Source organism: Vanellus vanellus (assembly GCF_965231255.1).
Source record: "Vanellus vanellus genome assembly, chromosome: 1".
NCBI classification, from domain to species: Eukaryota; Metazoa; Chordata; class Aves; order Charadriiformes; family Charadriidae; genus Vanellus; species Vanellus vanellus.
In genome coordinates, this window is record NC_138905.1 from 129,279,383 (window position 1) to 129,294,330 (window position 14,948).

At 33.5% G+C, this 14,948-nt stretch overlaps 1 protein-coding gene across 2 annotated transcripts in view; it reads left to right on the forward strand.

Annotated features, from left to right (window-relative positions):
- DMD (dystrophin) overlaps positions 1 to 14,948 on the forward strand; it is a gene marked incomplete at both ends in the record, with an annotated part of 1,177,430 nt that overhangs the window by 443,571 nt on the left and 718,911 nt on the right. For both annotated transcript variants that reach the window (XM_082480534.1, XM_082480533.1), the window contains 3 exons: positions 5,132 to 5,242; positions 9,715 to 9,888; positions 12,766 to 12,921. In XM_082480534.1, the coding sequence (XP_082336660.1) occupies positions 5,132 to 5,242; positions 9,715 to 9,888; positions 12,766 to 12,921 (441 nt within the window). The remainder of the gene's footprint in view (positions 1 to 5,131; positions 5,243 to 9,714; positions 9,889 to 12,765; positions 12,922 to 14,948) is intronic.

The following is a 14,948-nucleotide window of genomic DNA, read 5'->3' on the forward strand; positions in this document are numbered from 1 at the left end:
TTTCCCTAGAACAAACAGTGGAAGAAACTTAAGATAATGTAATTGCCTTTGTCTTCAGATCCACCACTCACTGCTGACAGATTTACTACTCCAGCTATGTAATTTTCAGTTCTTGAGAACTAAACAGTATCCAGTTGCCCACTACTAGTATTGCCTGATATATTTTGTTGGAGGATGTGGAATACGGACAGATGAACATGGATGTAGTAGAGGATAGTATAACTGCTTAGTTTATTTTGTGTACCACGTTTTGCATAACATGTTTAGCTTAAAAATGTTTAAAGGGATCCCCATATTTATTTTCTGGCATCCTCCAAACTAAGGGGAAAAACCTTCTCTCTGAGAGCAAACAAATATGCTGAGCTGGGAGCAGCTTCTGGGATTCCAGAGGGACAGAAAAGGACATGACCCCTGGGCTGCCCCTGGTTCCTCCCACTGCAGGAAATCATGTGAGAGCAGAGGACGGTGCCACAGCCAGCCCTCAGGGGTTACCTACATCTACTTACTATAGATTCTGCCTATAGCTCAGGATGCTGCTGAAAGTTGCTAGGCAGGAAAGAAACCTTGTGAGGAAAGGACCGACCCTTGCAAAGTCAGTGCAAGGGTTTACTATATATAACCCAAGAGATCCAAGTGTCCTGTCTTGAAGGAACTACCTGTCTCTAGTGTATCCCCCCATATTTCCACAAATCTTTGCTTTAGAATGGAAAGCCTTTTGATGTCTTTCGTTAAGCTTCCCATGGAGAAAAAAAGGAAATAGAACATGTTTCTTCTTGAGGATTTTTCTGGGTTTTTGTCACAGAATGAAAATAACCTTTTTGTACAGGAACAGATTTTATAAATCAGATTTTTAATTAGTAAACAGGAATTTAGTGAGTCATTTTTCTGCAATGGACTTTAAAAAGAAAGAGAAATCAGAATGACAAAAAAGGAAGAAATGTGGTTAATTCTAGCAACTTTATTTTAACCTTATGCCTTTGCTGCCAGTCTTTAATGAACTACAATTTATTATGTTTAGCGTATTTTTTGTGGAAGTTTATAAATCAGAGACTAGTAAATTGGCCACTCTTATTACAGTGCATGCCCATAGGAAATATTTCACCTATTCGTTGCTCATTCTAGAGTTCAAGTGACATCAGGGTTCACTGTCCCATCTCGGAACATGTTAATATATGTATCACTTGCATCTTTCTTCTTCTGGATTTATCCAGCTTTGAGGACTTATCAGTTTGCTGATCTTGGTGGTATAGTCAATATTGACTGCAAAGTAATTCTTCCCTGTGTTATGAATTTCTGGCAACTAATACAATACAATACAGTGAAGCCTGGCAACATGAAATTAAGAAGTCGTGGAGGATAATATGCACTGTAATATACATCTCCTGTGACCTTGCCCCATTCCTGAAGTAACAGAAACCCTTCTACCTTCTTAAAGAGCAGACAAAAAAGGTGAGAAGTTTATCCGAGTTCTGGGGTGGAAAACGATATCTCTGATCTGCCATGAGAAAGCAGTTTCACCAGTATGTTTTCCAGAGTATCTTTCAAACTTTTTTTCAACTTCCTGATACTACATCAACTGCAACTGTCAGCTGTTTCTGTACTGTACTCCTTGCAATGTTACTCATAATAAAATCTGTGTTCGATGTGTACTCCATCTAATCTTGTTTCTTCAGCCATTATTCCACAATATTAGTTATATGTCTATTATAAGTTCGTATTTTTATCCTTTGATTATAAATAAATCACTTCCTTTTAATTAAATACACAAGGCTGGGGTTTTGGTTTCGTTATTCCCCCCCCCCCCCCAATACTCTCCATTGTTGTGATTTTGCTGAATATTGCTGGCATTTCTTTGTTTCTTTGTAAATATGATGACTGATTTTCTAATTATGTTAGCACATATTAATGGGAAGTGACATATAATCAAGCTTTCTAGTACAATTTTTTGTTGCAAATAATGTTGCAGAGTTTTTTTATATGCTCTGTTACCTTTTTTCTAAATGCCGTTCTTGAAGGTTGAGATTGCAGTTAGGTTTGTGACAATTCCCCGATGAGACAAATAGTCATATTGGTTCTTTTGGCTTTCTTTTCTCTAATTCAAGATAGGAAAGATTTTTCCAAGAACTGGCTACACTGCCAATTCTCTGCTTTTTGCTGTCAATATAGCAAGACTCTCTGTTTTCAGTTTTCTTTTCGCTAGTAATTAAGAGAAACAATGTGTTGCATGCCCTTGGGACTGAAATCTTTCTGTTCTAGAAGTGGTCCTAATGAAAATAGGCACAATCATTGCCTTTAGTCTTGTAAATATAATTAGGTCTTATATATATTTATATTTTAATTCATGTATTTATATGTGTGTATATATATAAATAAAAGTTTTGCAAATTAATAAACTTCCTGAAAAAATGCCAATAATGGAAAAGGAGAATCCTTAACCTGTAGGATACAGCAATTTATGCACAGTAGTATTTATTAGTTACATAAACTACATTATATTGTGATGTTCTAGAAATGAAATGAAGACAGTTTTGACTCTTTATTAAAAGACAAAGTAGACAGGAACCACTAAGAAAAGCAAAGGTGGGAATGATAGAAATGGAAGACTAAAATGAGTGGTTTTCTGTGGATGTTTAGAAGAAGCCAATGTAATAAATTCATGAGTCAAAATGGACAACAAAGTCAAAATAGTCATGTCAAAATTGAATAAAAAGGGTCATCATAGGCAGGTGTTAGAAATTCTCTTATGTCTCTTCAGGACTGGTTTAATACTTCTGCCTGTGAACAGCAGTGGCAAAGACAAAAAATCTTTTCTTGCCATAATCCTTACTAACTTTTCTTTTAAACTTTGTTCTAATGTATTTGTTCTCTCTAATTCTGTATTTTAATGTGAGTAGGTGATGCTTCATCTCTCTCCTGCAGACTAATTTAAAAAAGGCAGGACAATCTCCATGCAATGTCCCATAATATCTAATTGCTTAAACACTACTCTTATCTGTACTGTGCTGTTCTGACCTGTTCAGATAAGAACTGTTCAATTATGTGCTTTCCAGAGTGACTCTGAGGTTGAACAAACTACAAAATAAAACCAAAAATAGTTGATGAAGTGCAGAAGCAGACAGTTGAAATACTGGATGTGATATAGTATAATTTTCTAAGACTCAGACTTGCTTCTTCCTTGTATATGCAGTTCTGGCTTCCAAGACATCAAGACATTATTTGGCCTCAGGAGCTAACTAATGCTGGGTCACCACCAAAATTTGGTCCGTGTGCTGCATGAACACGGAAGATAATCCTGTTACAATTCTAGTGCACATCAAGGGGGAAATTTTAAACTTAGACAAGGAGAAAATAAATACTCCAAAATAAACTATTAAATAAACCTTCTCTCCTTGATTGCATTGTTGTTTTAATTGACCATCTTTGTTTTCTCAAAACTAAAATATCATATTTAGAAAAATTCTATTACTTGTTCCAAATACTTCTGACAGTTCAGTAAATAGCCTTGACGAGGAGAACTCAAAATAGGAAAAACAGAAAATGTAAAATGATGATAATTTTAGATGAAAAAGATCTTCTAATTTTACAGCTTTCTGTCAATCATTTTGCTTTTACAAATGCTTTGCTTCAGAAAAATATTTTATTTCTCTAAATAGTACTGGATAGTTTAGACTCATATTTTTGCATTTAAAATTAGTAATAAATTAATAGTTGTTTGTGTTTTTGTAAGTCTTTTTCGCTTAAAATTTATTTCAATACATTTTCAATATAACTTGTGAAAAACTGTTTTCAACATAATGTTGTAATATACAAGACATTTAATGTTATACAAGTCATTATAACCACGTATTATCTCTATAAAGTAGAGCGCATACAGTGTACACAGCTTTGTACTTAATAACCTATGAAAATGTGATTAAAAATACCGATTTATTCATTTTTGCTTATAATCAAAATTTAGAGGATCAAATTGTAATTTAAAAATCCCTTTCCTTCATTTGCATAATGCTTTGTAGTCTTTTGAACTATGAGTTTTCATATTTTACAAGTTACTGTAGTGTAAGATAAATGCATGTGCATATATTTACTTATAGCTAACCTTAAGAGTATATGAGAAATGCTTGTATACCTAGAAAAAAAAAGATGAAATCTAAATGTTTCATGCAGGAGTAATGGCCTCAAATACCTTTCCTGGTGGGAACATACCTTGTCTGTATTTCATAGGGTAATTGTTCTCAGTAGTACATGTAGAGCAATTCTCCTAATAACAGTTTCTCATTTTCTAACAATTTAAATGTAAAAATATGTGAACTGCTCTAAATTATGTTGTATCAATATACTTTATGGGAATTCTTTTCGATTACATTGCACTAGCCGACACTGCTTAAGTTAATTGTTTCCTGTAAGGTTGATTTATGGTGGACCAACAAGGCTAATATTTTTCTTGTGGTGATTTGATTGCACACTGGTTTTGCAGAAAGCGATAACCAGAGACGTGTGTTAGAAAATGGATTAAGTTAGTGTCCTAATGACCTACATGTCATTATGTGTTTAGCATACCTACAGATACTGAACATAGATTCTCTTCAGTAATATACCAGAAATTGTATACTATTTCAGATATAACACAACTCTGTGAGATGAAGATGTTGTTATACATACAGGATACATTGATCAGTTTTCTCTCAACTTGCTTGATGATACTGTGAAAATAATAAGAAATAGGAATAGTGAAGCAAATCACTTTTCTATTTGTATTTTTCTTTTCTCTGATTAACTTTTAGATTTCTTCCCAATAAAAGTAGTTGTTTTCCTTCAGAAGAAATAATCTTTTTTTCATAAATATTTTTTTTTATTTAATCGCAATTTCCTTCGCAAGATTATGTCATTAGTGTCACAATGCCAGTTATATATGTTTGAGCAGGAGAATAAGGTTTTATTATGATCACGAGAAACTAAACTGAATAATTTACAGGGTGGTGAACAAGAAATTCTTTGAATAATTTTCTCTACTAATCCGGTATATGTGTAGAACTTCTGTTTAATATCTTTCAAAATCAACTGTTCCAAATAATAGTAACAACATATGCATTTTCTTCAAACCCTGCTGATCACTGTCTTTGTTTTTCAATAGAAAATACAATCTGAATTAACAAGCCATGAAATTAGTTTGGAAGAAATGAAGAAACGAAACCGGGGTAAAGATGCTGCCAAAAGAGTGCTTTCCCAAATTGATGTGGCACAGGTACGCAAATTTTATTTCCTCCATTTTTCCTTCAGTCATGCAAACCAGCAATGCGAGTAGTATTATTATTACTATAGTATGAAGTGTTCTTAAGGTCTCTCTTCTGTTTTAGCTGCTCCTTTCTAGCCAGGAAATGAGCGCGGATAAAGCGGACCATCCATATCTTCTTACTGCTCATTTTTCTATTACAGCTTTCCTATCTAGTTGGCAGCAGTTCTAGGGTACGCAGAGCTGATGTAACCAACTGGTAGGGACGCTATATAATGGGTGTTTTGAACGGGCTGTGGTTGCAAGAAATAAAACTAGAGTGATGCTTTTTGGTATACTTTTTGAGGTATTTGAAAAAATTTACAGTTAGAAGTATGTTGAAATTTTTGGTAGAACTGCATTTAAAAGACAAATCTATGCCGAGCAGTGTGTTGCAGTCATCAATTTAAAATGTGAGCAAATGCGTTACTTTATCTAGTTCAATAAACCTGTGTGAAATTGAAGCAGACTTAATTAACGCTTAGGAACAATATACATTTTTATCCATTAATCTGTGACGGGTTCTTGACTGTTTTGCTGTTTTTGTTTTTGGCATTAGTGCCAAAGTTCCCCAGGCTGAAAAACAAATTGTCATAATTCGTTAGGAAAGACAAAGAATTTCTTTATGGTATCAACAGTAAACAAGACCATCTGTTTCTTCATCTCTGTCAAATATTTCTAGGTATCTTAGCTTCAGTTTTATTATGGAAAACATTAATGGCTTTTATAACAGTTAATTAATTTGAAATTAACAAGTTGATTTTTTTTAAAATGCTTGCTCTTATCTACAGGACTTAGCTTTTCTTTGTGGAGAATATTTATTTTTCCTTTTTTTTCTGTCTTCCTTCACACTAACTCACCTTCTGATGGTCTCCATGGCAGCTGTGATGTTGCCCATATTTCATCAGTGAAATGCAGGCATCAGATGACTTTGTATCTGAATGTTTATAAATTAAATAGCATGCAAGGGAGCACTACCCTTTCTAGGTGCCTTCTTTTTTTTCTTAATCCATCTTTGTGCACGTTTTTTTTTTTTTCTTCAAAAGGCTTCTCTAGATGACCATATGGACCAGTTTCAGTTTTGACAAATTGGAGGTGTCATTTTGAGAATCTGTTGTGCTTACGTTAGAAAAAAATATGAACAAAAAATAGCAATTTGACATGCATAATGTAAATATCAACTACCAAAGAAGGGTAAAAGCTGAACCCTTTGTTCCAAATATTTATGACTATATATGATTTTAGGCCAGTGAATTCTTTTGAATTCTTTTCCATCCATTTTCCATTGAGCAGTACCTTTAGTGGTAAATCACATTTCTTTTGCCTTTACTTATTTTTTTCCTGAAGAGTATTCTCACTTATAAATAAATACTGCATGCATTTCTTTTTTTTTTTTCACTAATTAATATTTCTAATGTGACATATAATTATTCTAATATTAATTCAATTGCCTAGACAGAAGGGAAACAATTATGAAAATAAGTAATTGCAATGAGATTGTGAAACAACTGTTAAGTGACCACATGTATCCTGACTTGTTGGATTACTGTAGGTTGAGAGTTAAGTTCTGATTTTTAAATTTAAGGGAAAAAGGATGATTAGCAAAACAAAAATTGATTTCTGCCATAGTGATTTAAGACCTAGTTAGTCCTACTAGGCTAAGAATTGTTACGTGAAAGTGAAATCTTGTCTGAGGAAAGGTTATTTTTGGAAATTCAATAGTAAATGCTTTGTGGGAAGAAATTATACAACAGACAAATGACATTCTTGTTTCTTTATTACTTTTGCCCGCCTTTTAAGGTAAACACACTTGTCAGACTGGAAAGATACTCAGTTCACTCCCTTCCCTTACCACATTACTAATTCCAAGTGGTACTTTAAAATTATATAATGTAATAAAATATAAAAGAATGTTAAATCTCTAATTTTTTTTTCCTGTACATTTGTTTTTGAATAACTACAGATCCTTCGCTTCTAGAGAAGGCATTTTCCTCAAACCAGAAATGAATGATACTGACTTAGTTGTGGTCTTTCCTCTTCTCCCATCAGTTGTTGATGTGCTCTTTATCTAGGCCAGCCAGGTTAGCCTACTGACCATGAAGTTTGAGTATTGCCATCAATTCAACTGTTGATGTGAAGTACATTCAGCTGACTAGACATATTAAGTATTTAAGAATCCTGATGTTACTTCTCACCAAAGATCCATTTAGCCCAAAACTGTATCTTCAGTAGTAGCCAGAAGTCAGTAATGAAGTACAGAAAGGTGAATATTTAGTGATGCTTCCCAGTGATTTTCATCTAAGTAACTTCTGGGTCAGAGATATTTAAAAGCTCATGTCTGAATGCTTCCTGAAGTCTTCTAAACTACGGGAATCCTCAACTTCATTTAACAGCTAGTTACATAATTTAACTAAATGCTGTGTGAAGTTGTCCTTCCTTTTGTTCACTTTCGTTTCCCTGTATAAGAGTTTAACTTGGTGTCACCTCCTTCGTGAATTTTGAAAAACAGTTAACAATTTGCTAGTCAACTTTTTGCATACCACTAATTTTACTCCTCTGTTGTCTGTCTCTGTTGTCCTCTGTTGTACTGAGACCGTTAGATATATACCTTTGATTGTCCTGTCATTCTTCTTTATACATTTTCTATTTTTACAATAAGTTTTTTGAGAAGGGATGATCAAAACTGTGTACATTATTCAGGTACAATATAGCTTTATACAGTGACTTTTATACTGTATAGGTATTTTCTATTTTGTTCTTTATGTTCCAAATCATTCCGAATGCCCACTTTGTTTGTTCGGCTGCATTAAGTATTGAGCGATTTTTTTTATTTTTTTTTTAAAACTGTCAGAGGTAAATACGAGTATATAACTGTTATACTTATCTATTATAACTCAGTACTAACAGATCATTTAGATCCCACTTTTTGTATATCAAGCTTAGTGATGTGCATTACTTAATTTTTAGATTAATTAAATATAATTTGCTTGGTTTTTCATACATATCTTCAGTGCACAGCAGTACTTCAGTGACTCTTTGCAAATGGCTTCTCTGCCATTAATACTGTCATTCTCTCTCTTTTGTAGATCATTTTTAATGTATTGACAAACACAAATTGTAACAGATACTGATGTGATATTGCAAACTTCCCACAAGACTTGATCTTCATCAAGTTGAAGTGTCACAAGAGAATGAAAAACTAATTAAGTATGAATGTAGTGTATGCAAACACGCTGAAGAAAAATAAGAACACGTATTCCTACCCTTTGTTTCCTATTTTTATTCAATTGTTCACTTATTTATCTAGGGAGACTTCCTTTCTTATCCCATTGGATCTCAATTTCATTAAGTGTATTTAATGAGTAAAGTTGTTAGAAGGAGTTTCTGGAAATCTACATGATTTTCTGTGTTACACAGAATTGTTGTCATCTTATGACAACACAGAATCTTATGACTTCACAGAAGTCTGATACATGTGAGAAGCATTTTTACTAATGCCTATGTATAGGGTAATTCTGTTCCTTATTACAGTTATTCTCAAGTTTGTATAGTACAGACAACACCGTATTGGTATAGTGCCCAGGATTTGAAGAAAAAAGAAACCAAAAGTGTGTTTGCAGATGCTGAGTTCCTGTTTAATTACTTATCCATTTCTTAGTGGCATACATTCTTTTTTTTTCTTTTTTTCCAAACAGTAGGAAAACTTATTCTACTAGTACTTTGCTCTGTAATTCTACAGAGAAATTAGTTCTTATTCAAATAGATAATTAAAATGCCCTTTCTTTGCTTTATTTTTAATTATTTGCCCTCCACCTGAGGTAGGGATCATGTGAGCAAGCAGTATAATTAATGCACAAAGATAACAAATTTTGAAAATTGTGAAATTAGAAGCCATGCTTGTCATAGATTTTTCTGCCTTCAAATTACTTTATTTTTACTCTAGGTTATGATTTTTTAAATTTAAATAGAAATTAATTTTGTACTCTAAATCTCAGTTTTTTTGCTAGACCTACTTACTGCTGAGCCACTTCATTTGGGTTTCTTTGAAGGACTAAAAGATTCATTCCTCATACCGTGAAATAGCAACATGGCAGAGTTGATGAGCATCCACTCTGGAAGATGGATGTGTTATGCCCAAGCCATTAAACCTCTGTTTTTACCCCAACATTTTGCATATTGGAAAATACAAAAGCTCTCCCTTTCTTCAGTTGAGTATATTGGCTCTTCTGTCACTGGCTGTGCTGCACCCAGTGCACTGGATGTTACAAGAAATTTTTTTCCTCCTGTGAAGACCAAGATTCTCTGTTTCCCCCCAAAATTTTAAATTCTTTAAATGAGAAACTGCTGATTGCTAATAGATTCTAAGTATTCTGAAACAGATCTAAGACTTGTCTTCAGTGTTGATTTGATTTTACATTTGCTGCTCACCTATACTTACTTTTCAGAAAAAGCTGCAGGATGTCTCCATGAAGTTTCGCTTATTTCAGAAGCCAGCAAACTTTGAACAGCGCCTACAAGAATGTAAAAGAATTTTAGATGAAGTGAAATTGCAGGTGCCCAAGTTGGAGATGAAGAGTGTGGAGCAGGAAGCAGTACAATCACAGTTGGATCATTGCATGGTGAATATTTAAAGATGCTGTCTTTCTATTTGTTCCCTGCCTGTTCTGCCTTTCAGACTTAAAATATTTTCAACGACTATGCCAATATTCCTTTGCGAGATATTAGAAAAGATTCTGAGAAAGATTTAAGAGCAAAGTTACACAACAAAAGTTATAGGAACCTTTTCAGTTAAAGTTTGATTTTTTCAAGGAGAGGAGGATAGAGGAAGGGGTTGATCCTTGTCCTACTTCTCTTGTTTGCGTAAGAGGTTAGAAGGATATTGTACACTTAAAATTGTATTCAATGTCAAAGTTTCCCAGGATATAATAACATGATGAAATAGTTCTACCAGTCTTACAGTAACTTTTTCCTTTCTACAAGTTGTTCTTCTGTTACGACAAAAACCTCTCAGAAGCATGAGATGCTAATTAAATGAGTGAAAAACTTTACAAATATGGATTTATGTGGAGAAAGCTAAAAATTATGCAATGTTGTCCTGAATACAGGATGAAAAACAACGTATCAGTTACTCACAAAACTGAAAAAAATAAAATAAAATATTGAAATATTCTCATTTCAGTAAACTTTCAAGCAATGGTCATGCACTTTCACTATGTGAGAAGACCAGTCAGGATTCTTTTCTAATTTCCCCTTTCCATCTTGCATATGAGTTTATCTCCCTGGATTAACTCTATTTTCCACAGTATGCTACAGTCATGGAACTCTGTGATGTGACCAAAAGAGATTTTGCAGTGCACAAGTCTGTTCTAGCCAGGAAACACAAAACATAAAGGAAATGCATAAAATACAGCTTCTATGGGATGGCATGCTGTGACTTTCTTACAGTTCAAGAGCAAAAGATGACGTGAATATGTCCTAAAGAATATTAGGAAAATCTGTATGTGTTCCTTTAATATCCCTGTAATCCTGTACCCCTTTACTGTAGAAAGGAATTAAAGATAAAGATGAATACCATGTGTTTGATGATAACAAAATGGAGATTATTTGAGATTTTAACAGCAAAAATCAGGGTAATCAGATCTTTATCTTCAGCTGTTTTTTTTCTGGAGCAATGGCATGCCTGAAGATGGGTGGTTTTTTTTCCCCTCAGCCTTTTTCAGATCTGAATGGAAGAATTTAAATTAAAAATTAAGTATGAAACAAGTCAATGTTATTTCTTTATATCTTGGGATTTTTCTTAAATGAAATTACCCTTAAATTCACATTCTTCTCAGAATGACATGGTAATTAGAAGCCCTGTACTGAATTAAAGTATCTTCACTCAACAACTAGTTTTTGAGCCATGTTATATTCTGTGGAAGGCTGTTTTTAGAACATCTTTATCTGCAAAGAACCTCATAATGTTTCTATTTTAAAAAAGTCTAGTCATAGTATCCCATCAGATGTTAGCCAATGTACATCATATAACAGCTTTCTAATCTGTTGGTAGGTTTTCAGTGATGAAGAATGTATTTATCATATTAAGCACCTAGAAAGCAGTTGGACTGTATACATACTACCTTTAAGTAAATAAAATAATAACCATGTTAAGAATTAGCTTGGTAATTAACTTCAGATTATGGAGAAAATGTGGTTGGGTTTTTTTCTGTTGTCAGATCAGCTGGGGAAAAACGTCTTGTCGTTACTGTCCAGACATACTAGACACAGATTTTGCATTGCAGGAGATACTGCCACGAAAAAAAAACCACTTACAAAATTAGATTAAAAATGTTCAGTGTAATTTATTTTGCAGTTCTGTCTAAGTATCCAAGACAGAAAGTTTATTTCCGATGCATGATGGCAAAATGCTGGAACACAGAATTAAGCGAGACATCTCAACAATAAATCTCAACAGCTTCATGTTTGTCATTCTTCACGTACCTGTGTGGTAATGAACACTGTGTACCTCTGTGGAGTCTTTTCCACTGTGGAGTTTAATGGAATTTCCAAGCCATAGCAGAATTTATTCTTAGATTAAAAAAAAAAATAATAATAAAAAAAAAATCAACCAAGCCATACATTTAGATGATGATACTGACTTTCTGCATTTGGAAAGAAAGAATGCTTTTGTACTTCTTAGTATCACTCATTTGAAATGTTAGGGAAATGTATTGTGTCTATGGATTGCTTGCATGCCGTCATTTAGTGAATAGCTGTTTATCCCTTGTTTTTTTGCTTAGTCATTGAAATGGTGCATGAAAATGCAATGAATGATATAATATATTTTAGCTTAACATCATTACACTACTTTTTCAGGAATTTTAAAAAATTATTTAAGTTTTCGAACAGTATTACACTTAGTAAATGTAGAGGAAATCCTCTATCCTACCAGTCTCTTGATTTAGTAGTATGAAATCTGTCAGATTTTTAAATGACTTTAGTGGCTATTTGTAGTTTAAATACATCCATCAAGCTGTATGAGTTGACAAAAGACATCTGTTGTTATTTTAAATACTGCGTCATCTAAATCAGTTTGAAAACAACCTTTGTCATATCTTAAAACAATTTGTGATGGTGTGTACATTCTTATCTATAACATTTCTACCGTTGTTTTTGGTGACAAGTCTTTGGAGCCAATATTAGTAAAGATAAGCTGTTCTAAATCTGTTAATTTGAATTCCAATTTACAAACTGATGAGTTTTTCTTAAAAACTTTTTTTTTTTTATTTACGCACATACTCAGAGTGAGTTTTCTCTATGCTTATGACATACCATGGTACATCTCAACTCCTTTAGCTTTCAAATGCGAGCGGAAGTTACTCAGTCATGCGTTATGGTGTCTTTATACAGCAAACATTGCAAAGACTTCTAGTGTGTCTTTATAATACCTTCAATAGTCTTTTCTGGTTTACTTATTTTAATGGTGGCATTTCACTTTCATGTTTCTATTTGATTAGAAATTATATAAAAGCCTGAGTGAGGTGAAGTCTGAAGTGGAAACGGTGATCAAAACTGGAAGGCAGATTGTTCAAAAGCAGCAGACAGAGAACCCAAAAGAACTGGATGAAAGGCTTACGGCTTTGAAGTTGCAATATAATGAATTGGGTGCAAAGGTAAGCTCTGTCTTTTTGATACAAAACTATGCCCCATTTTTAACTGGTGAAGTGAATAATTTTGGTATGATAAGTAAGTGGGGTTTTTTATTGGTTCCTTTCAAGGTCATCACATTTTCTAAACAGTGGGACAGAAAGAATGGAGGCAAAGGCAATCATCAGGATGTCTATTCAGTTGCTCTGAGAAAAAATAAACTTCTAGAAAAATATAGAATTCCTTTATTACAGTCTAAAATTATACTTTCTTAATGGTTTAATTTCTTTTTTTCCACTAGTTCATTGTTTTTTAGGGGTCAGAGGTGGATGTTGTTGACTGCCTCAAACAGTCACTTGTTTCAAAACACTTAGGTCAGAAAAGCACTTAGATATCATTTGTGATTTTTTTCACGTTTTGCTTGAAGAGCCAATTCATAAAAGAGAGAATTCTACCTTTTCATTTCCTTCTGTCTCTGACTGTACAGATCTTTAAGTATAAGATTTCCATTTGTTGCTCTTCAAAAATATGTTGACCAAAAATTCTTGTTAGTGCAACTTTCCTCAGGAGAAATTTGTGTACCACTCTCCTTGCTGCGTCTGCACTCTTGACTACACGTGTTCATTTATTGTCATAACCCTTCGCTGGTTTAAATGACTTACCTTTTCACTGTATCTTAATATATAAGCCACACAGAATATTGTTTACTTATCAGTATGTGGAATAACTGTCCCATTGTTACACATCTCACATTCCAGCAAATCCTTGTTTATAATTTAGTCATATCATCCTCCCTTCCATAGGGATCATCAGATTTCTTTGTGTCGAGCAAAAGTAAATCATCAACCATTGAGCTCTGTAATGAAGAATCTATTGCCTTGGAATACTTTTGTTTTGGTTTGTTTTAAATCTGATATTTATACAGTACTCAGTTTGACCACTCAGTGAATGTTGGTATGTGATTTGGAGGATTACATAAATACATTCCCAATATTCTTTTATATAATCTCAGTTTCACCTCCAGAAAAAGAACAATAGTTCTCAAAATGCGGTAGACTTTTACTTTATGATGCCAATGATAACTTATTTATATATAATTAACCTTGTAGGATTGATCCCTATTAATTTCCTGAGCCCTGTCAATCCTTGCGTTAAATTTCCATCTATACATCATCTGTTTCTTTATCGATTCATATACACTTAATTGCTGTTACACTTCCCAACAGGAATATATTTTGTTTACTCAATTTTTCCTAAAATTCAACTAAACAGACAATAGGAAGGACAGACTACTAACCAATATTAACAAGACTGTGTTGAAAATGAAATCATGCATCAATCCCTAAAGGCTTTTTATTCTGGGTCTGCTTTGTCTACGGAGTGTATTGCCCACTCCTGAAGTAGACTGCTCTACAATGACCTTTGACCTCTGAACAGGAGTTGTGACATTGTCCTAAAGACAACTGCATGCAAATAATTCGATTAACAGCTATCTATCCCTCATTACTCTTGCCCTCATTAGAACTATCCTCAGAACTTGTGAAAACTGTATTTTGTCAGATTATAAATTATTAAAACAATAAATTATTACTAGCTAGGAAAATGAGCCCATGGTGATACTGAGAGTCAGTATATGGTTTAAATACATAATGATAATCAAGCCCCACTGACTACAGTATGATAAAACAATAAGTTATGTCATTTTTGACAGAGATAATAATCATTTGGGAACCTGAATTAAAACAGTTCTCTCTCTTGATGGAAAATAAAGGTATTAAGAGACATCAGTCTTTTGAGTGTCAAGAAAACTGAAGAGTCTGCTTCATTATTGTGTGGATAGCTATCATTTGAGATCAGATAATATATTTGGTTTCTCCGTTATTTTAGAAAGGACTGTAGCATTTGTTCCTACATTATGTTTAAGGCAACATCAGACAGGTGCCATTGTTATAGGAAGCCTCTCTTTATTGAAGGGGTAAAAATGTGCCATTAGGAAGCCATTAGTGATCTGAAGTGAGCCATATTGCAAATTAATGTGTCTCAAAAATCTGCA